The sequence below is a fragment of the Symphodus melops genome, assembly GCF_947650265.1.
Source record: "Symphodus melops genome assembly, chromosome: 1".
Taxonomy (NCBI): domain Eukaryota; kingdom Metazoa; phylum Chordata; class Actinopteri; order Labriformes; family Labridae; genus Symphodus; species Symphodus melops.
Genome location: NC_136691.1, coordinates 5,182,623 through 5,207,495, shown reverse-complemented (window position 1 = coordinate 5,207,495; position 24,873 = coordinate 5,182,623). Strand labels below are relative to the sequence as shown.

Below are 24,873 nucleotides of genomic sequence, written 5' to 3'. Positions count from 1 at the left end.
AATGTGATAATGTTACCATGCTACAGTGGTGAAGCTCATTGACATCCTTTATATGAACATGACAAAGCAAAGCTACTACAATTTCAAATGAAGGTGTAAGAAGATGACCAGTGATGAGATTATTATCTGATTGCATTGAGGCAAAAAAATAATCGAAGTTCATTTATATCTGTACAGTTCTGGATATAATAACTTTCTCATTCAACATTCCTTTTATTTAATAGATCTCTATACAACTTGTTATTATGATACAGAGCAGGATATGGTGTACACTGACAGACAACGTTTGTAACACATCGTATGTTAGCATTTTGGTTAACAAGCAGTCTGAAGCTAAAGTAAGGAGAAACAGCAACAGTCAAACATGATCTCTAAATGTTGCAGTCTGGCCAACTTGTTTACCAAAGAGCAAAATTCAAAAGAAACATTTTTTATGTTACGTTTTGCAGTTTCTCTTTTTTGGAATGAAAAATTCTCTCTTGTGATGTCGGGTTATTGAAAGTCCTAAACATTTGATCCAAGCTTTTGGATTTTATGCTTTATAGGGGTGAGGTTCGTGTTTTTGAGCTCACACTTCCATGGTTTGTTAACCAGAATGCTCATATATGTGGTGTTAAAACGGAGAGTATACGTCCATATTACAGTGAGTGTTGCAGGTTGTGGATTTAAGATGTGGCAACAGAGATGGCCGGTGCATCTTCCTCCTCTTCCTCGGAGAAGTGAGGAACAGATTTTTTGGCGACCACGTTTTCCAACCTCTGGCCCATTAAGTAGGGGTTGGTGCTCTGCAATAAGGCAGAAACAATAGAACAATGCATACTTTAAAACATGGACACACAGAGCTCAGATTTTAGTAATTAGGTTTTTCCCTTAAAACAATCAGAGTTAAATTCCTGTTGAGAAAAGATTCCTTCAGGGGTAATTACATTTTAGCCAACAGACTAAAAAGGAAACAAATAAAACGCTGTACCCTTCTTCTTCTTTTAGGTCCTCCCTTCAGGTTTTGGTACAACAGCTCCTTGTTCTGAAAGGAAAAGCAGAGGAAAAAGGTGTTCAGTCCATTGTTTTTTTGTTTTGGTTTTTTTTTTACTCAAAAAACTGCAAAAACACTCAAAAGGATGATTCTTACAGCCAGACAAAAAACCCTGCACATTTTAATTGTTCTTTTGAATTAAAATCGGCTTAACTTTCATGATGTGTTTGTGGAGAAAAAAAAGCCTTAACCACTGAGTCGCTAGTTTGTTACACTCATTGGAAAAGTCTGTTTCTTTTAGTATAAGTTTAGTTTTGTTTGAGTTTTAAATTTAGTTATTTAGACTTCAAATATTCTTCCCTAATGACAAAGATAGACGGCTTTTTGTTAAGCTTATGGTGGTACTGCCTTCTTCATGAGTATGTCTGAGTTTGCTTCTCCAAGTGACTCTTTAACTTCTAAACTCTCAATAACAAATGTTGGGAAAAAAAGGAGGTTTAAGACATTAAAAAAAAAGTTGTTTATTCTGTAAATACTTAAAGAATGTACTCACCCACTTAGCCAGAGCTGGGTAATCATGCTCTGGGTCAAACAGGTGCTGGTGTTTCTGAAACTCTTTGCTGAACTCGGCTGTGTCTGGAGCGTTTTCCAAACAGCCGTCAGCCGCTGGGAGTGTGAAGAGACCCCCGACAGAGAGGGAGAAAAGAGTGAGCCTCGTTAAATGTTCAACAGTACACATCAGCAACTTATCAAAAGTCTGCTTCAAAACAGCACAGTGCAAATGAGTACAAGACAAAATGGCAGAAATTAAAAGCAACACTTGCACTGGCTGTCACAAACAGTCTCGACCTGTTTTTCCCAGGGGACAGGGGTTTGGAGGGTCCGGGTAGCCATGGTCCTCGCTGAAGTCTTTGGGAACATTGTCGCCTGTCAGCTCAGCCACAATGTTGGGGATGTTTCCAAAGGGGCCGAGATGCTGCAGCCCCTCGTGAGCACCACCTTGTGGAGGAAAGACAGTATTAAAATCAACACAAAATCACCAACGTCTTATTTAGCTTTCATGAAACATTAGTTTGGCTTTCATATTATTTTTTGAAAATGGGAAAAAAAGTCAATCAAAATAAGACTGATAGTATAAATGTGAGACATAAATATATATAAAGAGAGACACCAGCAGCTAATTTAACACAATGTAAGTCAATTTTATAACAAAAATATTGCTATAAAAACAAACCATAGCCAATTAGTGCAGTCCGCTATAACAAGATGAATGAATTGAAAATAAAAACATGTTCTAAATGTGTAAAGAACTAATGAAGACATTTGAAAAATATTTATTTTATTCTAAAAAATCTTTGAACTATACATGTTATGTCCACACATATGAACCTATAGACCACACCTCCCTGTAAATTTCAATATAAAGGATCCTGATCTCGGTTTTTCTCCACTTAAGGGGTATCATCTTACCCTGTATACTCTGAGGCCCGACGATGTTGGTGGCCTGATGTGCAGGATACTCCACCCGGGGCCGAGCGATGCCCAGCTGCTCCATGACGCCGTGCAGGAGCCGCTGGATGTCGGCCTCAGACACCTGGTCCACCGTGCGGGGGCTGCGGGCTGGAGCCCTGCCGATCTGCAGGCACAGGAGGAGGCCGAGCAACGAGAACCGCACCGCAGAGCCCATTTGTGTCATCTGCAGAGGAGAACAACGCAGTGCATTTTACAGCGCAACAACGGAGAGGCGTGTGATTGTCATGTGCAAACACAGCTGCATCCTTTTAGACACTAGGTAGATACAGAACAGTGCGAAGAGTCATCTTTATGTTTTTATATGAAATCCCATTATGGTAAACATAAGAGGCTGTAAATGGGATGTAAATGATACAAACCTTGTCAGAGTCAAATAAGTCGGATGTAAATAGTCTATAAATAGCCTACATAACATGACAATAAAACATTAAAACCATCGTCATTTTGAACACAGTGTTTTATTTGATTACATGTTTGTTTCTATCTCTATAAAACATCACAAAGAATCAAAAGGGGTAATCCTAGTGTTTCTTTCTTACCGTGTTTGATGGTAGAAGAACCTGTCTGCTCAGAGAGACAATTATGAAGTCAGCAAAACGGACGCGTCCGGCTTCAAAATAAAAGCCCACTTCACAAAAACAAAAGGAATGAATTGGTTGTTTCTTATCGTCGAAGTAATTTAGTATTGTAAAAGTACACATTTAGATAGCTTTCACGTTGTTCTAAAAAGGAGCGCCCTAAATGACCTTCTTATTTTCCAGGGATTAACAGAATTACTTTATTTTGATAACCACCCTTTTTTCTTTCCATTATGCAAGCCTTCAGGAGGATGCCACACTTCACGGTTCACATCATGTTGCTAGGACACCAAGTATCCTCCCTTTTTATTGGCTGTTACAATCACAGCACCACTGCTATGACATTGAATAACACATCTAATAATTATCTATTTTAATAAATATAGTTTGTTGTTTTCTTCACCTGTTTTAAGCTCATGTTAGTGTGATAAATTCAATGGCTTGCATTTTTTCCCAATGCAAAAATTAACAAACTTGCATGTTTTATTTATTCATTTATTCAAGTCCAGATCGTGTTTTTACCTTGCATTTTCTTTTAACATATTTTCACCTCAATCCAGACTTGTGACGTCCAATGGTTATTTAATGTTTTTTATGTCTTTAGTTGATCAGTTCTGTTTCTGTCATTTTAATGTAGGATCCTTGCGTTACAGATGCATTGATCTACCCTCACCATAAGCACTGATAAAATATGTGTTAACATGGAGGCAAACACTTCAAAAGTTGAAATAAAAATTTATTATCATTAAAAATATATCGCAGCATGATCCACGTAGCAAAGGTCTTGTTTAGAAGTATTCACATTCATTAAAAAGGTGAACATTAAGATGTAAGCCAACATGTCACTAAAATGCTCTACCTCACCTTATAAATAAAAACTGCTCTATTCCAGATCGTTTCCAAAAAGCAGCAGTGATGTGGGTGACACGACATGTTCACAATATCTTAATCCTTCATAGTGAATAGCGTTTTTTCCAGTGTGTAAACTGCAGTGTCCTGACACCAGTGAGCACAGGAGAGCTCTCTGCATCTGGTCTTTGGGTGAATCTTCCGAAATATCCCAAAAGTAGATTTCAAAGAGTGGGGACAAAAGAAAAAAAGAAACTCCAGATTATATAGGTCATTGTACATACATGATTTAACACCAACCTCTTGAAATTGTTCAATATAAAACTTTCTAAATGAATTATACACATCCCACTTTGTTGATTTTGTCCCCTTGACATTTGAAAATGTAAACAATTTTGACAAAAAAAAAAAAAAAGAGTTTACATGGTTTCCTTTTTTTTCACAAATGCACAAAAAAGGACTCGACTAAACCATCTTTTAATATCTTGCAAAAAAAAAAGCCAGATTTCACAGACTCACTCTTAAGTCTTCTATTTCAAAGCGATCTAGCCACTTTACTGGTTACAGGCTCTTAAAAACCCAACGTTAAATTAAAATCATAGAAAGCATGCTTTAAGTTCTCACCTTTTTATTTTTTTTCGTGGGGTCTTGGAAGCTGTTTTGGGGGTGCTGTCCAACAAAGCTGCTGCAGGACTGAAACCTTGGTCTAAAAACACACATCATTATATTCGATGTAAACAGAAAATCTACATTCAAATACAGTGTGTTTCTTTTCTTGACAGTCTACCTTCACCAGAGAGACAGGCTCTGAACAGCTGCACGTTTGGGAAAGTTTCCAGGCCTAAGCATCTCCTGATCGCCGGTCTGTCACCGGATGAGGACTCTTCCTTCTGATCAGGGACTGGAGGCTCAGACTTTGGCTTTCCTTTAATCCAGGGCACCGTCTTAACAGACTGCATTACTGCAAAGATTTTAGAAAAAGATATTGAGATGAGAAACATTTCAGGGACAGAACTTTTCAGGTGGCTCCCGTGTTTTACCCTTAAAACTGTGTCGTTTTCTAGGTCCTCTCTTTGCATCTTTGATAAAATGGAAATTGGTCAAGTACTCCAGACTGTCCATCACAGATTTAGGAATCACACCTTGAAAAAAGAAAACAGATACGATGTCCTGCCTGCATACACATCCCCGATTCAATGTGCCTGAATGATTTGTCGGTTACCGAATAGGTTAGGATTGTCAATGAAGGTACGAAGGACCAGAACTCTGAGTTCAAGTCGTCCCTCAGACATTTCGGCCTTGTTAGGAGGAGGCAAAAGACACGGAGCAAAGACTGTGGCGAGGTTGGAGCTGGTCATCAAGTTTTCACTGCATCTAAGAGGGAAAAAAATGCACAAAGCCAAATCATTCATTACAATGAGACTGCAAAAACCAGTCATTTGACTTGTGATGAAGAACAGAAGAAGAGAAAGGAAAGAGACGACACTTCTGAGCCAATAAGAAGAGCAAAATGTTTGTTGCAAAATGATTCCAGTATGCAACTTTGTGATCAGATGACTTGCTGTACATACTACAGTAAAAACATGCATGACTTTTTTTTTTTATTATTAATCATGAATGTTTACAAAAAGTAACTGATTCAGTTTGTACTAAAATGTCTTTTCAATTTGATGAAAGATGCATGTTTTGAAATAATGGCTGTGGCCGTTTTGAGAGAGCAATCTTTGAAAATATAGAGAAAATTTCACCTTGACTTGTGGAGAAAAAGGTACAAAGACAAATGTTGTGCAGGCTTTGATTGCATGACTTTTACTCTATTCACAACACACTAGTTACATGGCTTTAACCACACAGAAAGAGCAGCCCACCATAAAAGTGTACTGTTGTGTTATTTTCTTTGGTAACGCCAAGATATGCGCCGAAACCCCCTCTATTTTTTTAATGCAATCTTAGAACAGGGTTTCAATTCCTCTCCATCATTACTTATTTACACAAACCTCTGGGAGATTTTGAACAGGAAGTCAAAGAGGTAGTGCAGACAGGAGGCGTTCCTGGCAGGCAGGAGACAGGACAGCAGCTGGAGGGCTGAAGTCCTGTCCTTAGGATTGGAAAGAGCCTGAGCTTTGAGCAGAGCCGCATGGAGCTCAGAGGGAAACAGCGGCTCCAGCGTCTCTCTGCAGAACTGTTTGATGAGGGTCGACACATCGTAGGGCAGAGCTGTGGACAGACACCCCTCTCCACGGTTTAGTTTGGCCTGAGACACAGTTGGGAAGTACAAAATCAGATACATTTTCCAGACTCAAAAGCCAGTAATTGTTCTCATATCAGGGACAAACCAACAGAAGCACTTTTTACTCCAACCATCAGAAGGCGCTGTTAAATTCAAGAGACTATATTAGCTTAATAAAATTCATCTCACCCTGATGATCTTGATGCGAGGAAGAGAGCCTGGTTTTCTGAACAGGCCTACAGTTCCAGCACGCTCCAGGAGAAATGAGCAAGCATCCACCAAAAAGCTGAGACACAACATTTTAAAATCAAAAAAAAAAAGCTTCAACTTCTCTTCTGATAATGAAATTATAATTCTCCTACTCACTCACCAGGGAACCAGTCCAAACTCAGGGATGTATCTCCTGGGTAAATTCTCAAGAGGGACGCCAAAAATCCTTGCACCACTCATATACAGTCTGTTTTTTCTCTTCTCAAAGCTTTTCACAGTTATCCCGTACATTACCAGAAGGTGAAAGTGCATCACATTCCTGTCGGTGGCCTTCATGATATCACAGAGAGACTTCAAACACAACGCAGCTGAACGTAGCAGGTCAACAGTGAGTGAAGAAGGAAGGGTGTGTCATGCTAATTAGTACCACCTGTGGCCCACTGGGGCCAAGGAAGTGACAGTGTTGTGTTCAGGTAACATTTGGAAAGTAGTAAACGTGAGATGTTATCTTGTAAATAATGTGAGCTTTTAGGGTAGTGGTGTAGTTGTATTTTAAATGAATTACATAAGGATACTTCCACGTTGCATACATTTATAGTCTTAATATAATCGGTTTTGTAAATGATTTGTTGATTTTGATGTGATGAGAGTGAAGATGACCCAGGAATGCACAGTAATCATCTAAGTTTCAACTCTTCAGTTGCTGCTTTAGTCTTTGACACTTTATTTTTGATTGAATTTAAAGCCCTGATCTTCTTATATTTTAATTTTGACAACTAACTAAATAATGAAAAATGTACATTTAATTTGAAAATGACCATATTTTCTTCATATACTCACAAAGTCGAAAGAAAAAATGAAAATGAGCTCTATGATGTATACTACAGATTTATGACATCAAGTAATTTGCTCTTGGATTGAGACTCAAACACTCGAGACTGTTTATGTTAAAAGCAGCTATTTTTATTACAACAGTACATGTATATACAGCAAAAGGTACAATAGAAATACAGGTATGTAGGGTAGGGTAGGCAGGTGCAGTCTGTGTGGGGTGTTTGGTGCTGGATGGACGTTTAGAAGCACTTTCTGTGGACGATGGAGGGGCCTGCCTCATCGTACTCCTGCTTGCTGATCCACATCTGCTGGAAGGTGGACAGGGAGGCCAGGATGGAGCCACCAATCCAGACGGAGTATTTCCTCTCAGGGGGAGCAATGATCTGCAAAAAAAAGAGCAGAGGTTGGAACAAGAACATTTTTGCAAAAGGATTGAACTTGAGCATGTGGAGTAATTCACAGGTCACAGGATGCTGGCCAATAAGGGCTCACCTTGATCTTCATGGTGCTGGGGGCCAAGGCGGTGATCTCCTTCTGCATGCGGTCAGCAATACCAGGATACATGGTGGTACCACCAGACAGAACGTTGTTGGCGTACAGATCCTTACGAATATCAATGTCGCACTTCATGATGCTGTTGTATGCAGTCTCATGGATACCAGCAGACTCCATACCTGTGAAGGTGAGAGATGAGAGGTTTCTATTTAGCTCAAAGTGAAATACACGCAAATACAAAAATAATCCTGGAATAAAAACAATATAATTTTTTTTACCAAAACAGATGTGTTGCTTTACAATAAAACAAAGATTTTAATTCAATTATAACAAATGTAAAAACTTCCCACCGACTGGCTATAACAGGCAGTGTACTTTTTTAGTTATATGCAGATATATTTTGATCATATCACATTAAAATACACTAATTTGTGCAAATAAAAAGTAAAATCTGCAATTCATATAAAGTTTGTATACTTAATATTGTTTATAAATACCGTAAATTCCGGACTATAAGCCGCTACTTTTTTCTCACACTTCGAGCACTGCGGCTTCTACTCCGGTGCGGCTAATGCATGGATTTTTTATGGGGGACAATGAGCTTCTGCCGCAAAAACATTTGACTTCGTCACGTCGGATCTTAATATCAGTCATTTTGCGCTTCATGCACGCACCCTCATCATGGAAAACACACGGAGAAATACATATGATGCAGCTTTCAAGTTAAAGGCGATCGACCTGGCTGTCAAAGAAGCTAACAGAGCTGCTGCACGTTAAGATGACACTGACAGCGACAACAGAGACTGAGGAAGTGAGTAATGAAGTCATTCTGAGGCAGTGAATGGATGGACTTTTTCTTGTGAAATATATTACGGTCATCTTTTTCATCAGCCGTGTTACAGACACCGTCGGCTAGGCTTCGTATTGTAACGGTTCATGTTGTAAAGTCAGTAGTTGATAATGTGTTCATAATTCCGATTATGTGGAGAGTCAGTGAATGCACCAGCGCGAACGTGTTGAGTGGCTGTATGAGAGAACGCTGGAGGAGAGAGTTGGATTGTTACGGCAAGTTATGTTTTGCTCTCTGCTGTAAACGGCGTGGTCACGGCCGACAGTGATCGGGTTATTAAAATCTGTTATTTGAACGCTCTGGTCGTCCTTTAACGTCCGTACGGACGCTACAGTATTTGCGGATGTTACCGGTAGCCTACGTCTGTGTAAATAGCTCTTGTTATAGCGTGGACACCTGCGGCTTATAATCAAGTGCGGCTTATATATGTACAAATACATTTATTTACTTATTTTTAGCCGGTGCGGCTTATATCCAGGTGCGCTCAATAGTACGGAATTTACGGTAACAGGATTTAAAGTAACATGCCTTAAAAATAAAAACATTATGAGCTGAATTTAACATTAGGAGTAAGTTGTTAATATTTTGTTTTACTTTTATTTCATCATCATTTCTTCAACAAGTTTTTATAAAAGACTACTAATACTTTTTAAAAGCTCACTTGTTATTTATGCAGTAATATGTGTTTAAAATAGATAAATATCATTATTGCATCCTTCTAAAACACAAATTTTCTTCTTTAGTGTTAATTTAAAACAACAATACTCCAGGGTGGGTCCGGGTCACAGGTGGTGTGATGACGGCTGACTCACCGATGAAGGAGGGCTGGAAAAGGGTCTCGGGGCAGCGGAAACGCTCGTTGCCAATGGTGATGACCTGACCGTCGGGCAGCTCGTAGCTCTTCTCCAGAGAGGAGGAGGAGGCAGCGGTGGCCATCTCGTTCTCGAAGTCCAGAGCCACGTAGCACAGCTTCTCCTTGATGTCACGCACGATCTCACGCTCAGCTGGCGGGAGGCAAACACACAGATGCTCAGTTTAGATGTTTTGTTTGTTTTTTTTAAACTATGAAAAAACAAAAACACAAAATTGTTTCTCTGGGCAATTAAAAAAATGAAATAATGAAACAAATAAACATAGTTTTCAGTATGCTCAAGGCTTGCTGTTCACTGCTTATGTTTTTTTTTCTTTTTATCAGGAAGTATCCTAATGCTTTCAAACCTTAGCTTGATATCTTGAAGCAGCTAATCAGTGTTCTGACATGATAACTCTTGTGCTAACATCATGTTCAATTAATTTATCAGCCAATATAGCCCTGTCAGTGGTGAATATTAGACCTAAATAAGCAAAAAAAATAATCTTTCAAACAGTTATTTGAATATAAATAATGGTGTAATTGTAGTAACAGTGATTTAGACCACATCATTGTTTCAAGTTTGAATATAAAAGACCTTTACATTGAGTATTTTTTAAGTTTAGCATCATTCCTTTAACCTTGGTAAAGAATCTAAGCACATCCATCCCCAGTACCAGTTGGTGTCAGATGTTTCTAGAGTATCGACTGTCAAGCTTCATCTTGTGACTCATCCATCTTTTTTTCCCCATTCAGTGGTTTGTGCCTTCTTACCAGTTGTGACGAAGGAGTAGCCACGCTCAGTCAGGATCTTCATCAGGTAGTCGGTCAGGTCGCGACCGGCCAGATCCAGACGCATGATGGCGTGGGGAAGAGCGTAACCCTCATAGATGGGCACGTTGTGTGTCACACCATCACCAGAGTCCAGCACAATACCTTTACATAGACAGTTTGGGGAGTTAATAAGAAAACAGCATGCTTTTTGAAATGAGGGAGAGTTTAGGTCCTTGGTTGAGACTCACCGGTGGTACGACCGGAGGCGTACAGGGACAGCACAGCCTGAATGGCCACGTACATGGCAGGGACGTTGAAGGTCTCAAACATGATCTGGGTCATCTTCTCCCTGTTGGCTTTGGGGTTAAGAGGGGCCTCAGTAAGCAGGGTGGGGTGCTCCTCTGGGGCCACACGGAGCTCGTTGTAGAAGGTGTGGTGCCAGATCTGCAATGCAGGAACAGTAAGGAGGATATCAGTAACATAATAACTGGACCTCATGGTTATTAAATTGAACAAGCCTTTGAGGATTTTCTGTTTGTCTTTGTGTCTCACCTTCTCCATGTCGTCCCAGTTGGTGATGATGCCGTGCTCGATGGGGTACTTCAGAGTCAGGATACCCCTCTTGCTCTGGGCCTCGTCTCCCACGTAGCTGTCCTTCTGACCCATACCCACCATCACACCCTGAGAGCGAAGACAATATGTCAGAATATCAGCTACAAGACAGAAAGCTTTATCAAACCTTGTGATACAGTGATGAACATTTTATTCAAATCCTACGTCCCTTTCTCGATCCCTACCTGGTGACGGGGGCGTCCAACGATGGATGGGAAGACAGCACGGGGGGCGTCATCACCGGCAAACCCAGCCTTGACCAGGCCAGAGCCATTGTCGCACACCAGGGCGGTGGTCTCGTCGTCGTCACACATGTTTGGTCTTTACTTGGCTGGCCTTCTGTACAAGACAGAGCAGGTAAAAGATCAGCTTTTGACATGTATAAGAATATAAACATTTCTCTCCGATCCTGTTTGTATGAAAACACTGAAAACAATCTGAGAGGCTCTTTGTAAAGCTTCAGTTTAATTGTAGGCTTCAGTTCATCTGTAGGCATGAAATATCATCCTTATTGGGTTTAAATCTATAATGAATCCAATTAAAATTCTGCTATGCAATTCAGAGAAACAATACAGCACCATGTTAAGTATGAAGACACCTCTGAGTGCTCTAATCTCTCTCAGCTGCCTCGAAAGCCAAAACAGGACATGGCTGGACTCCCAACACACACACACACACTCACAGATCTATTATTAGCCTCGGGACCCTTGTCACCCACCTCCCCCCCCCCCCATCCCTCACAAGCCCCCTCTGTATCTCATCGTTAAGCCGGAGCCAGTTAACAGCTGAGGTGGTTGCGACAAGTGGCAGCGGGGGCTTCGGTCTATCCTCAGCTGTCGTCGCCACTCGCATAGTGGATCCTCTCTGTGTGAGGCCAGAACATGTGCTGTGGCCAAAGTCTGCATCCAGAGTGACAGCATCCTCCTTTCATCATGCGGACCTTCCCAATCAAATCCACACCTGTCCGTTCATTTGGCATGGCTGCTGAAGCCTTGTATGTATCACGTTTCATGAACATGATCCTTTATAAAGCAACGAGCGCGATGATGTGTCACACAGCGTCATCAATACTCTAATTAAATTATGGCTGAAGCTACCTGGAAAATTCAGCTTGTATCCATGAAGTGTTCTCTCCTACAGGACTGATGTGTTTGAATATGGTTTACTTTTGTTGTACATTTAACAAGTAATGCCAGTTATTGTGAATGTGAGTCTAGCATTAATGTGACCATAGAAGAAGAAGTCAGTTCATCAAATTTGGACTTTTAGGAACACAGTCTTCATTTTCCAACATCATAGACGATTTACTTGTGGATGACGACACATAATGATAGGTACAAAGCTTCAAGGACTAGATTAAAATAATAGTTTATTGCTGTGTTAATTGCCATATGTGTTCATACATTTAAAAGCTGTCAATACAGAAATACACATTAAACCAGGTTTATATTTTCATTCAGTCAAGTAAGGCTGGATGAAATGAATCTCTTTTGTCACATGATCCTGGAAAAGATCAACTTTCTTCATTGAGGGATTTAAGCTTCCCAAAACAACTCATCCTCAGAGGATGTTAATCCCATAATGCCTCTGATCGAACCCACTTTTGTTTGGTTTGTGTTTCAAATGAAATATCTATTTAAGATCAGCGAATAACAATATATATATTTAAAGCGGTATGTTTTTCAGGTTGGCATCTAACTAGATCATCCTGCCTGTCACTCCACAGCCAGCATCCCATCCCTGCATCCTCAAACTCTGAGTGTTTCCTAGTCCGCAGCTCACCGGGAACCATACTTCTGTGTTTCTCTTCTTCTCCCCTCTCACTTCTCACTACGACTCTCATCTCTCATCCATCCATCAACTAGTACATCATCAGCTCTCTGATACATTAAAGGACTCTAAACTGTATGCAATGAATCCATAATCTAGCAGTAATATGCTCCGTCTACTCATCCTCCCTCATCCCAACAGTTTGAATATCAAAAGCAAAAGGACTCACCAAGTTGTTATCACAAGCCTGGAGTTTCCACTGGGACAAAGGGGCGAGGGTGTGAGGGGTTCCTTAAATACGTCCTAGCATGCTGAAGCTGGGGGGCTGAGGGGGCGGGCTCAGGAGTTCACACAAGCCCAAATTAAGTGCTGCTTAGTGAAATGGTTCAGTAAAGTGGATCCTGTGTCGAGAGATGCTGCTTTGGATGTGAAAGGAAAGTGACAGAATAGAAGAAGCAGTGGGAAAATGTGATATGATGTGTGATCTGGTTTATAGTCTGACTTCGAGATATCCTCAAAGCATCATTATGCACAGCTGAGAGTTTAAAGCTCCTGTGAGGGGTTTTCATCTCATTATAAAACAAACTGAAAATGAATCTTGATGCCTCCTTATGACCCACAAAAGCAAACAAGACTATCATGATAAACACTGAGCATTTCTATAAAGTTAATTTGAATGCCTGAAACGGCTGCAGTGGTAGACACAATAAGCCACTTGTTTGACTGTTACAAGACGGCATGAAGAAATTGTTTTCTCTACAGACACATGTACAGGACAAACTCAGCAAAGAGACAAGAAGTAGATCTTTGTCAACAAGGGGCGCCTAAACGTTCCTCACAGGAGCTTTAAAATAATAATGGTTAACTTTATTTTCTGAGAAAGTAAAACTGACGGGTCATAGTATTATCATGTTTTATGTGTAGGTAGTTATTTGCCAACAATTAGAATGACATTTTCTTCAATCAAATAAAACATAATTAGAAGAAAGTGTGTTGAAAGAAAGAATATCAAAGGGAATTATACTTTTTTTTAAATTGTGTTTTGGTGAATATTATTAGGCTGCTATTGTGTTTCAACTAATTGTGCCTATTCATATCATTAATGTCAAGTTTTGGCCTTGAAATTTAACCGAAAGCAGAAAGATAATCACTTTGATAAGCTCTTCATACATCGCGGCATCTTTCTCCCACTCGTACTTTATGGAGCTGCCTTAGAGGTCTATTAGGATGCGCTAATATGACTAATCTCAAACAGGGCAGTGGGGACTGTGGGTGATCAGAGGGGGCTTAAGTAACTTGAGATCTTGTCTGAGAAATCTTGCGGCTAAGGAGCCGTCTAAGGGGACCTGCTTGTGAGTGTTTGCCAGAGTCATGGCATGGGGGGGGGGGGGGGGGGGGGGGGGGGGAGCTGAAAACATGCCAGACAGCTGACGAAGAGGCAATAATGTAAGAGGAGGAGGATGGGGGGGTTGAGAGGAGGAAACTAAGGCCAGACCCCAGACCCCCAGCAGACGACAGATTCCTGGGACAGCCTGTGCTGGGAGCGACGAGTGCCTGTTCTGAGCTCTGATTGGCTCCAGTGTCTCCTTATAGGGGAATGGAGTGTAACAGGTGCCAGTGGCTGCATGTCGGCTTGAGCTAAGGCTCCTTATTCGTCACCTCATTCAGATCCCACACTGCCTGCTTCCCCTATCAGGCCAATGTGAGAGCCGTAAGAATGTAAATACCCCCCACACCATCAACAAGCTGAAATATTCCATTTGTAGCCATGTGGTGTAATGTACCTCAGAGAGAGCTGCTACTAACCTACTTTTCTATTTCTATTCTGAGGTTTTACATAACAAAGCCCTGACATATCATCACATTGTGAATATTTTGCCAGCTGGAAACTTTTCACCAAATTTTAATTTTTATCTTGTGCAGAGGTTTGTGTGAAATTTCTACACGGCTACAGTTAAAATGGAGATCAATACTTTCAAATTGTCAAAATAGTTGAGGATTCATTTTCATTCATTCATTTCTTTAAGATTTTCTTTTGGCCTCTTATGCCTTTATTGGAGATAGACATCAGACAGAGTCGGACATAGGGCGAGAGAGGGGGGTGACATGCGGGAGGGAGGGTAGAGGCCGGAGTTGAACCCGGGCCGCCTGCGTGATGACTATTGCCTCCATACATGGGGACACGCGCACTAACCACTGCACCACGAGCGCCCCCGACGATTCATTTTCTATGTTGTTCTCCACGAATATATAGCTCTCTGTGAATTTCATCACCTACAATTTGATCATTCGTTCAGATAAAGTGAGTGATTGGTATTTAATTCATTACAATGCAACAAATTGTATAAACCTGACACACAAATTCAATCATGAATATTAAATATGAAACATAGGTAGTGGAATTAAAAAATACTTTTTCTCCATAAATTCTAGCATGAACTGGAAAGGCTTTAGCAAAACACAAGTAACTCAAAACTTATTGGACTTAAACTTATGTGAACTGAGCGCAACTCGCCACGTTCCTGTCTTTAAGTGTCTGTGCATCTCAAGAACATGGTCAATTTGTGCATGAGATATGGTTACAATCCCTTTTTTCCACTGATGGACAGTTTGTTAAATATAAAACGTTTATCAAGAGGTGTGTAAGAAGGAGATTGCCATCACGTAACCATGGATTCATTCATTTAACCTTTACTTTATCTGGCTTTGTTTTATTTTCTTTGAGGCCTAAAGTACATTGTAAGGATGCTGTTTGTAATAAAAAAATATCCTTACTTCACTTTGCACATGTTTAATGAGAGCTGTAATATGTGAAGCACATTGTATTTTGATTGGATTTAAGAATTAAGAAAACCATTTGGAGAAGTTCTACAGTAAATGATCTGAATGTAACGAGCAGCATGAAGGCATAGGTCTCAATAACTTAACATTACTTATAAATGTGATTCACTGAGCTGTTGTCTAGTGCAGATTTTATCTTTCTATTAAGGAACAACTGACTCACATCTTCAGCAAAAAGTAGGCGGCAGAAACATCAGGATAGTATTTTGGATCTTACCCTGAGCTGTGTTTTGTCAACAGCTTCCTTTATGTCAGGAAGCACTTTTTGGCAGAGTCCTGTCTGTATCACTGTATCAGGATAAGGCAGATTGCTCTTAAATGGGTTACAGTTTTGAGACACATTTGTCCTTATAAGGGCATGTAGGAAGCACACAGGTTGTCTATCCTGACAGCTGCCCCCTCTGCACTTCACCCCCCCCCCCCCCCACACACACACACACACACACCTCCTCCAAACACACACATGCAGACTTTGCAGCTGTTTGCAGCAATTGTGTCTGAACAGCCAGTCCTGCTCCAACAGTGGTTTGTTTTACGATTTACAAACTATTTAAAATGAGCTATATAAACCACAAAAAGAGCACAAAGTGAAATTGTTTGTATTTTTTGTCATTTTGTGTAAAGTCTAAACACAGAGTAATTTTTTTTTCTTTTGTTCTGAAGGACCCTTGAATGCAACTTTATCCTAAAATGTTTGAAATAATAATATAATCATGTTTTCTTTCAGGTAGGTTTATATATTATTTCATTTCATTTTTATTTGTTCCGAACATGACAATACATGTGATGTTCACAGGAAAACCTGAAGTAAAAATAAATAAATTCTATCATGTTCGAAAAGGAGCAGGGAGAAGAATACATCTTATTTTTACCTGCCCCTTACTCAAACCCCCCCCCCCCCCCCCCAGAAAAACAGAAACAAGATGGTCTGTCCAATTACGAATTAGTGATAAATTCCGTAGCAACACAAAACAATTATCAAACTGTAGTCGTCCAATTTTGTAAAATTGAACTGAATTATTATTTGGTTAACACAAATAGATGTAAGAATTTAATTTCCAACAAACTTAATAACTAACTTTAAGCAAAACTGTCTGAAACATGTTATTTGATCTGATTCCATACTCATACCTGTACATTGATACAACATGTCACAGCTGAGGAGAACTTTTCATAAACAAGTCTGACAGTGAGCGTGCCTCGCTGGCCTTGGCACCAACAGGCGTTATTGTAGCGTGCCACATGTCTGCTGTAAACAGCTGAGGGCTCAGCACAGTTTGACAAACTGCTTCCTTGTTGACATGTTAATCAACACAATCGCACCAGTGGCTGTTATGTTACTGGAAATCCAAACACATGAGGTGGAGACAGACAATTTGAAGAATGTCAGAGTAGACTCTGTTTTCTGTCTTCCAACATGACAAAAAAAAAACTCCTTTAATATGACCATGTTCATTTTTGAGTATAATGTTGGCCGATGCATTCAGTTTTTAAACCTGAAACGTGACTTTTGTGAACCCTCATTGAAGCAAAATCACATCGTTAATGTGTCATCAGAGGCGTTGCTTTTCAACAGGCAAGGCGGGCAACTGCTTGGGGCCCCAGGCCAGTAAGGGGCCCTTAAAGGCTGACAAACTTAAAACAGCAGCACTCACACTCAGTACGCCTGTAGACATTGTAAACGCTCGCCCTGCTTAACAGCTTTTACATTATTCCTGTGCAAAGTGTGTCAATGTAAGTCATTGAAGGAAAATTAAGGGGAATTATATGTGTGAAAAAAGAAAGGAAGAGTGGCGGGACGCTGGCCGACATGCAGTAATGGCAGTTGTAGGGGCTTAAAAATACTTTGCCTAGGGCCCCAACACCATCTAGAATCGCCAGTGGGAGTCATCAATATGTGAAATTAAGTAGTAAGCTAAGAACATTTGCAATTATTTCTAGTTTCACTTTTTACTCACTTTTTGCTTACTTGCTTCAGGATAAAGCGATAAATGTAGATAGAGTGAAACAAACATTGAAGTTACAAGCCCAGAACAATCAGCTGAGACTCGCTCAGGATACAGTTAACGGAAAGACGATTTAATGAAGTCCATTTTCTTAATGAACTCAAACATATTATTTGGCACCGCGTGGCTTGCAAACACTGTGTGCCAATATAGCCTAGCTCTGATAAGTTAATATCAGACAATAGTGTGGGTAAATGTCCTTAACCAGGATGAAAATGAAGATTTGAAGTAATGTAATGTTAAATAAGTTAAGCTACATTTTTAAAATGTGTTTCTTTCTTGGTATACTTGGTATACATCTTATTCCATGATATGTCAGTTTATCTCAGTTCTACGTAGACAACCAAAGCAATTACTTTAAATAGAGGTTTACTATACATGGCCAGAAACAACCAATCATCCATGAGTGAGTTCCTCCAGTATCTCTGTGCTTTGAATACAGGGTGTGTTCCACTGAGTGCTGAGACCTGTGTAGAGCAGACACCATCAAGCACTGCCACCAGTTTCACAGATAATGTCAGCTCTATAAATAAATGGGGTACTCTGAAAGTTTCCATGTCAGCGCTCTATTGTTCTGCGCTGTGAGGAGATCTACAGATCCACTGGTGTGTGTAGATTATGCATGTGTGCTTCAGTTGATTGGGCAGTATCTACATGGGATATAACAGCCACATCGAGATAATAATATGACATCCTCGAATGCTATACTCAAGTTACTATACAGATCACAAATATTTAAAGTTATCAGTCTGTGTATTATGGAAATTGGAGGATTTATCAATATATGAAGATTGTAATTATCAAAATATGGTTTTGCCTCGTAAGCCGGCTCAAATATTTATTCAATGGCAACAGGGGTGGAAAAGTAAAACAACAAAAAAAGGTATCTACTCTCCCAGCACCATAGCAGTGTTTAAATAAAGACAGAAAAAAAACTCCCCATAATGGGTGTGAATTTCTTAGGGTACTCCCGATTGGATCTCTTCAAAAAGGCTTCAGACCCATTTCTGCCAGTTAAAAAACTAAAAATGAAAACTAGGCTTTGTTGAGAATTTTTTTTTTTTTTTTTTTTTTTTTTTTTCAACAGTGCCAAGTTTTCATTTTTAGTTTTTTAACTGGTGGAAATGGCTTCAATAGAAAACACTCATTAACTAAAAAAAAAGTTAGAAATAAGTTAAAATTATTGACATATTTTCTATTGGTACTTCAAAGAGATTCAAATAACATTCTTAGTCAATTTTAAAAAGCTTAAAAAACAGAGTTGAGCTAAGAACTTTGGCCTTGTGAATATCATATACTGGATATTCATATATTTTGATAATAAAATGAATTGGTTGACAATCAAACTTTTTCTTTGTATCGTTTACACTCTACGTTGTTTTGAAGGAACGCCCCCAACTCTACGTCACACTCATGAAGCAATTTATTGGTTGATTAGCCATAGCAACTGGAAGTGAGTCCATAGCAACGGAGGGATAACTGGAAAGTTTAAGGAAGCTTTGACGCTAATTTTGCAAGTCTATTCTTATTAAGAGGAGAAACATCTTTTTTTTAATCTCTGTGTAAATATGAAGGTTAACGAGGAACAGTCTTTACCCACACGTGTTTTTATCAACGACGTCGACAGGTATTCCTCCAAACACATCGCAAAGGTAATGTTAGCTGAAAGAGTGACCAGTGTAACCTTCATAAAAAATGACTGCGCTACTTGACGTTGTTTTTTATTTATTTGTTTTTGTGTGTGATGTGTCCTTACAGTTTTTAGCGACCTTTGTGCCTGGAGAGAGCTCTGAAGAAGCAGAAACCGAAGCAGAGGACACTCCAGCTTCCCCAGGAGGTGAACCTGCTTTCCAGGTGGTGGGATCTGTATCTGCCTCCAGCAAAGAGGAGAAAGAAAGCTTTCTGCTTGAACAGTATAAGGTGAGGGGGGCATAAACTACTGAACAGTTGAACCACATTTCCACTTTAGTGTCATTCATAAGGGAGAGATTTTATCTGTCACTTTATTACAAATATTTGACAGCCGAAGTGACTTATCAGATACACTTTTGTACACAAAAAACAAACAATTATACCATTGTGGCTTTAATTGGTTATTAATTGAATTTGCCGAAAAGTATTGGAGGATTTCCCAGTAATTTGAATGAGGTTTTGTGAGGATTTGCTGCTTTTCTTTGTCCCAATAGTAAAGGATCAATAGGTTTTAATTTAAGTTGACAACAATAGTGAATGTGAAGGACCACTTTGGGCTCTGAAAAACATTTCACATAAACCAGACTATTTGTTGATTAATCTTCTTATCAGCACTCTGTTGACACTGAAAAAACTGTTTCAAGTAAACTATTCAATTTTATTTTATTTGTATGGCACATTTCATACAAATATAAACTCAATGTGCTTTACAGCAGACACAGATAAACACACAAACACAATACAATGTCATTAAAAATAATAAACTAAACAAAATTAAAAAAAAACAGGAAGATGAACTAGCAGCCAAAGGCTTTAAGACCACTTTTCATGAACACATGAACTTCATGTGTAATTGGGTTCATTATTTCTTTTGTTAGTCACCAACTCGAGATGAGCTTCTGGAGCGCATGTTGGAGTGTGATGTTGTGGTATACAATATCTCAGAAACTGCTTCTCAACAGAAGGTTGAAGAAGCATCATGGGCGCTGACAGGTATGGCGAAATGTTTGCTCCTATTGGCTTAAAGTAAACAACGATTTCTTGTTGTTGTTTGTTTATCATTATTGTTCTTCTTCTGACAGCTCTTCGAGCTGAGATGGAGAACTTCACATCTCAGAAGCTGTTCATCTTAGTCTCAACTGTAATGACGTGGGCCATGACCAAGCCGCAGAATCCGGTAAAGCTGTCATAACGTGTACCGCAACCTTTGATTCGTTATGTTTGTGAAACACTAGAAGAGCTGATACATTTTTTCTCTTCAGGAGGAAATGGATGTCGTTCTGTCAGAGGAAGAGTACATAAGGAGAAGACCACATCTCAGTTTCAGACACCATAACAATCTGGAGAGAGCAGTGATGAAACTGCAGGGAGGTGTAAGTAGTAGTCTGGATGGAAAAAGTTCAATAAAAACAGGTTGGCTGGAGAAATGATGCATTTTATAAAATGTTTTAAACTTACAGAAAAAGTCCAAGATGAAGGGCTATGTTGTCGCCTCTGGTCTTCAGTATGGAAAAGGAGAGAATCTTTTTCACTACTTTTTCAAGGTAACTATGAAATAAATAGTATATTCTGTGTTTCTATGAGTCCTGTGGTGCCTATTTTGTGTCTTAATATTTTTCCTGTCATCTTGTTTTGGTGAACAGGTATCTTGGTTGATGCAGTTCCCAAGAGTTCCTCTGTTTGGACCGGGCACAAATTACATCCCCATGATCCACGTAAACGACCTCGGAGGGTGATTTTAAGCAACTTCATTTGAACACATTTACAGATGTGATTCTCTTTAGATGAAAACATCAGAGCTGGACTGTCTTTCTTTTTATCTTTTAGAGTGATCCAAAACATCATTGAAGTCAAGCCGAAGATAAAGTCAAAGTACATACTGGCTGTTGATGACTCCAAGAACACTTTGGAGGAAATTGTGAAGGTACTCTAGGAGACAGTGGATAGACTTCATGAAGTTTACTCTAAGACGTCATCCTAAAGTGTTCAAACCCATCAATCCATCCTTGTTGCATGATGTCTTTTCTTCATTTTTTACGACTCATGAGTAAATGTGAACTTCAGAGTCAAAATACAAAACAGTGGTTCTGTTAATTGATTCTTAATCCTTTTAGATGATCAGTTCTACACTTGGTCCAGGAGATATAAACATACTACCCGAAGAAGAGGCCATCGCCATGGAAGCTTTCCAGGTAACCATCTATTGTTGTTATTGTTGTTTTGGATTTTGAAATATGACTACGCAAAAGCATTTATTAAAAAAAATAAACTCACCAATCATATTGTCAACGTGTCTGTTTCACTCATTAAAACACTTTATCATTTGATATACTAATGACTGGACTAAATGTAAAGTCCACTGAAATGCCAAACTGCAAATACAGCAAATCACTGAATTAAAAAGATGGTTTGCCCTCTACGTCATTTCAAAATATTTCCCTTTCAGTATATATTCTATCCTACACATATTCAGAGCTGTTGACTTCCCCTCTGTTCAGCCTGAAGAATTACTGTTCCTCAGTATCGACCAGCGTCTGGATGCTTTCATGATAAAAGACCTCTTCACCGTCCAGTGGACGTGCGAGGCTGGGATGGTTGAAAGCATGAGTAGCATTGTGAGGGAATACAAAGACAGCAGGCAGCTACTTGTGAGTGTTTCATGTTACAACTTTTAACGACAGATGCTGATATAACTGTAAAAAAAAAAAATGAACGGGTAAGAGTTTCAATGTTTAATTTTTGTATTGTTTATTTTTGTAGCCAATCAGAATCTGTTTAGTTGGACCCCCGGCTGTGGGTAAAACCACTGTGGCAGAGAAGCTGTGCAGTCATTACCAAATCCACCACCTCAAGATTAAAGAGGTCATCGAGGAGAAGATCACACGACTGGTCAGTTTTCTCTCCCCCTCACCGCTGTCATGCAAAGAAAGGGGATACACTGTACTGCCCTCTTGTGGAAGGTATTGAGACAGACGTTCATTGTTACTCGTTTTTCATTTCTTTTTTTTGTCCCAGAATAAGACAGTGGAGAACGCTGACCTCGTCCATGAAGAGGTGGGAGCTGCTGCACAGAAACAACTGGAGACAATGAACAAGAGCATGGAAATGAACGCAGGTTAGACGAACAACAACAGTACTTGAGAGGACTTCCATCTTTCAAACCGCTGTATCCCACACATGAATCGCATTCATATTTTATTGGTCCAATATTGGACTGCACTGGTCTTTGTAGTTCTTCATTTCAGTACTCATAATGAGAAAGAGTTACATCATTAACGTGTCCAAAACAGGTTGTATCTGTAGTCTGGGGTTCAGGAAGTACCTTAAAACATCAAAAGAACGCAAAAATGAAGCTGTGATCCTTGCATGTCATTTATCTACTGTTTGATTTTGATATGTCATTGATGCAGAAAGTCACTCAAGGTTAGAGTGTGCGTGTTGCTTCACTAGGTCGTCTGGCTGATCATCTACTGTTTGACCTTTTACGAGAAAAGCTGAATTCAAAACCATGCAGCAACCAAGGCTTCGTTCTCGATGGCTTCCCGAAGACGTACGAGCAGGCCAGGCTGATTTTCATGGGTGAGTTCCATCCATTGAGAGAATCACTGTGCCATGTTTGTGAGGACTGTTTACACTAATGTGAATATTGTTTTTTTTATTCCCAGGGGATGACGACGAGTCTCTCAAAACACCTTTGTACGACAAGAAGATTACACCGGGTTGGTTGTGTGTTTTTTTTTTTTACTTGTATTGATCTCGTAAGGTTCAACATAAGCTGTCGGGTTCTATTAAAGCAGGAAAGGATACTGAAAGTGTTTCACTGCGGAGCATCTTGTTGTCCTTCTTGTTTTGTTTTTCAGAGCATGTTTTTGCGCTGAGTGCCTCGGATGATTTCCTGAAAGAACGAGCTCAGGGCCTTCCACAGAGTATGGCGGAGGAAATGCGCTACACGCAGGAGGAGTTTACAGCTCGTCTGGGGAGATACAGACAGCGCAGCTCTGCTGAAGAAACCCTGCTGGACTACTTTGACGAGCTTGAGATTCATCCAGAACATATTGGTAACGTCCACAAAGCCACAGAGCAATACATGTTTAAGCAATATGTGACACTGTACTAACTGTAGAAAAGAAGATCATCACAGACTCTCACCCTCAAGTGTAGCTTTTATTTAAAAGTTCTACGACCAGTAGATGAATGTATGACTCGTTCCTCTCCAGAGGTGACTGCAGGTGATCCAGAGTACGCAGGTGTTCTGAAGAAGATCATTAAAACAGTGGGGGTTCCTAAGAACTACGGCCTGAGTCCAGAGGAGCAGGAGGCAGCGCGCAGAAAAAAAGAAGAGGGGAGGAGACTGAAGCTGGCTGCCCAGGCCGCTGAGAAGAAGCGCAGGAATGAAGCTGTGTTAGCTGAGATGGCTGCTCAGTATGAGGAGTGGGTAAGAGCTGGATGAAAACCAGAATTTAATCCACAAAAACTTATCTTTCTGTTCACCTTCCTGTCTTGTAAACACTAAGATTTGTATCTGTTTATTAGCAAAGCAATTTGTCAGAGGTGAGGAGACAGGAGCAGGAGCTGCTGCAAGCTCGCGGTCTCCCTCTGAGGAACTATCTGATGAAGTACGTGATGCCTTCGCTCTCTGAGGCCATGCTGGAGTGCAGCAAGATCAAACCAGAGGACCCTGTTGACTTTTTGGTATTTACACAGTCCAACTTCTTTAGTTCACTTTAATGCACTGTTATAAACATGAGTAACATTTCCTGTTTGTTTCTCCTGCAGGCTGAATATCTGCTAAGCAACAGTCAAGAAGAACAACAATAAGGAAATAATAAAGCATGTGTTATTTCAGGGTTTGAATGTTTGAGTGTTAAAGTGATCATTAAAGAAATGTATCCGTCCCCCCTCCGTTCCCCCGAGTCATGACATTCAGCTTTATTTATTTCATGTGACTTTGTTGTCAGAAGCAGCTCTACATGTTTTCTAACATTTTTTTCTTTTTTTAACAAAACTCCATCAAACTCAACGTTTCTCTCATTGAGTGAGCTGAGTTACTGCACTTACAGCACGAGGCTGTAGTAAAGCATTAAACATGATAAAATGCATAGTTTCATTTAGAAGTCATCAGTCTTAACAAGATTGGTATTGGTGGGTTTTTATTTGATCATTTATGAAGTTCAGTTTATCACATGAAGTTAATCTTGTACTTCTAACTGTACAGTTAAATGAAGTTAGTTTCAAGTTTTGCCAATAATATATTGATAGCTTTTTAAAAAAAACAATTATCCATCTCAGCAGTTGTCAAGGTAAATGAATACAAAAGACATTGGCCGTTGAGCTTGTCCCCTGCAGTTTGAAGGGATTCATTGATCAATTAGTGAGATAAAAAAAGAAAAAAAACTTGACTTGCTGGAAATCAGGTGTTTGTTCAGCAAAATGGGGTTTAAACATCTGACCTGGCAGGCCAAAGTGAAAATGAATTGTTGGTTCCCAAAAACAGAAATTGAAAGCAAAACCACTAAACTGGCAGCAAAACATCACTAACTGAGAAATGTTTCATTTCAATTTATGCAGAAATATACATTAAACCACCTTCACCAAACACACATTTGATCTGAAAACAAATGTGATGATGATGTCTAAATATACTTGAAGTGTTTGTGTGAGGCATTTAGGTTTTTATCCGGTTTTCCGCTCATTACAGATCTGTGCTCGTATGCTCTCCATCTGGTGTGTGACTCAGCTCCCACTGTGCTGAAGAGTCAGCACTTACTGGAAGAAG

At 39.8% G+C, this 24,873-nt stretch overlaps 4 protein-coding genes across 4 annotated transcripts; 1 reads left to right on the top strand and 3 right to left on the bottom strand.

Moving 5' to 3' along the window:
- Positions 1–472: 472 nt before the first annotated feature.
- On the bottom strand, positions 473–3,269 carry scg5 (secretogranin V). Its single transcript, XM_079361209.1, has 6 exons — positions 3,046–3,269; positions 2,444–2,669; positions 1,823–1,972; positions 1,527–1,639; positions 971–1,024; positions 473–785 (listed from the first exon to the last, which is right to left on the bottom strand). The coding sequence occupies exons 1-6, from the start codon at positions 3,205–3,207 to the stop codon at positions 666–668; spliced, it is 825 nt and encodes a 274-aa protein (XP_079217335.1). The 5' UTR covers positions 3,208–3,269; the 3' UTR covers positions 473–665.
- A 538-nt stretch (positions 3,270–3,807) lies between these two features.
- On the bottom strand, positions 3,808–6,809 carry LOC306835846 (inactive Rho GTPase-activating protein 11B-like). The gene is made up of 8 exons (XM_079362615.1): positions 6,534–6,809; positions 6,353–6,449; positions 5,931–6,187; positions 5,156–5,307; positions 4,974–5,075; positions 4,721–4,894; positions 4,558–4,639; positions 3,808–4,131 (listed from the first exon to the last, which is right to left on the bottom strand). The coding sequence occupies exons 1-8, from the start codon at positions 6,707–6,709 to the stop codon at positions 4,038–4,040; spliced, it is 1,134 nt and encodes a 377-aa protein (XP_079218741.1). The 5' UTR covers positions 6,710–6,809; the 3' UTR covers positions 3,808–4,037.
- Positions 6,810–7,320: 511 nt separating this feature from the next.
- On the bottom strand, positions 7,321–12,828 carry actc1a (actin alpha cardiac muscle 1a). Its single transcript, XM_079346984.1, has 8 exons — positions 12,788–12,828; positions 10,974–11,127; positions 10,729–10,857; positions 10,425–10,620; positions 10,177–10,338; positions 9,365–9,556; positions 7,700–7,881; positions 7,321–7,590 (listed from the first exon to the last, which is right to left on the bottom strand). The coding sequence occupies exons 2-8, from the start codon at positions 11,100–11,102 to the stop codon at positions 7,447–7,449; spliced, it is 1,134 nt and encodes a 377-aa protein (XP_079203110.1). The 5' UTR covers positions 11,103–11,127; positions 12,788–12,828; the 3' UTR covers positions 7,321–7,446.
- A 6,007-nt stretch (positions 12,829–18,835) lies between these two features.
- Positions 18,836–23,993, top strand: LOC306835525 (adenylate kinase 7-like). The gene is made up of 18 exons (XM_079362128.1): positions 18,836–19,057; positions 19,164–19,325; positions 19,976–20,090; positions 20,180–20,274; positions 20,360–20,470; positions 20,558–20,641; positions 20,741–20,829; positions 20,925–21,021; positions 21,212–21,289; positions 21,596–21,745; positions 21,858–21,986; positions 22,113–22,212; positions 22,548–22,676; positions 22,763–22,816; positions 22,958–23,155; positions 23,315–23,532; positions 23,631–23,789; positions 23,874–23,993. The coding sequence occupies exons 1-18, from the start codon at positions 18,974–18,976 to the stop codon at positions 23,913–23,915; spliced, it is 2,094 nt and encodes a 697-aa protein (XP_079218254.1). The 5' UTR covers positions 18,836–18,973; the 3' UTR covers positions 23,916–23,993.
- Positions 23,994–24,873: the final 880 nt, after the last annotated feature.

Coding starts and splice junctions, on each gene's coding strand:
- scg5 (XM_079361209.1), bottom strand. CDS start 3,207: ATGTGTACTTTTACAATACTAAATTACTTCGACGATAAGAAACAACCA. Junction 2,670..3,045: donor TTCTTCTACCATCAAACACG/GTAAGAAAGAAA, acceptor TCTCCTCTGCAG/ATGACACAAATGGGCTCTGC. Junction 1,025..1,526: donor ACCCAGCTCTGGCTAAGTGG/GTGAGTACATTC, acceptor TTTTCCTTTCAG/AACAAGGAGCTGTTGTACCA.
- LOC306835846 (XM_079362615.1), bottom strand. CDS start 6,709: ATGAAGGCCACCGACAGGAATGTGATGCACTTTCACCTTCTGGTAATG. Junction 6,188..6,352: donor CTCGCATCAAGATCATCAGG/GTGAGATGAATT, acceptor ACTGTGTCTCAG/GCCAAACTAAACCGTGGAGA. Junction 4,132..4,557: donor CCACGAAAAAAAATAAAAAG/GTGAGAACTTAA, acceptor ATATTTCGGAAG/ATTCACCCAAAGACCAGATG.
- actc1a (XM_079346984.1), bottom strand. CDS start 11,102: ATGTGTGACGACGACGAGACCACCGCCCTGGTGTGCGACAATGGCTCT. Junction 10,858..10,973: donor TTGGACGCCCCCGTCACCAG/GTAGGGATCGAG, acceptor CTTCGCTCTCAG/GGTGTGATGGTGGGTATGGG. Junction 10,621..10,728: donor ACTGGGACGACATGGAGAAG/GTGAGACACAAA, acceptor CCTGCATTGCAG/ATCTGGCACCACACCTTCTA.
- LOC306835525 (XM_079362128.1), top strand. CDS start 18,974: ATGAAGGTTAACGAGGAACAGTCTTTACCCACACGTGTTTTTATCAAC. Junction 21,746..21,857: donor AAGACAGCAGGCAGCTACTT/GTGAGTGTTTCA, acceptor TTATTTTTGTAG/CCAATCAGAATCTGTTTAGT. Junction 23,156..23,314: donor GATTCATCCAGAACATATTG/GTAACGTCCACA, acceptor GTTCCTCTCCAG/AGGTGACTGCAGGTGATCCA.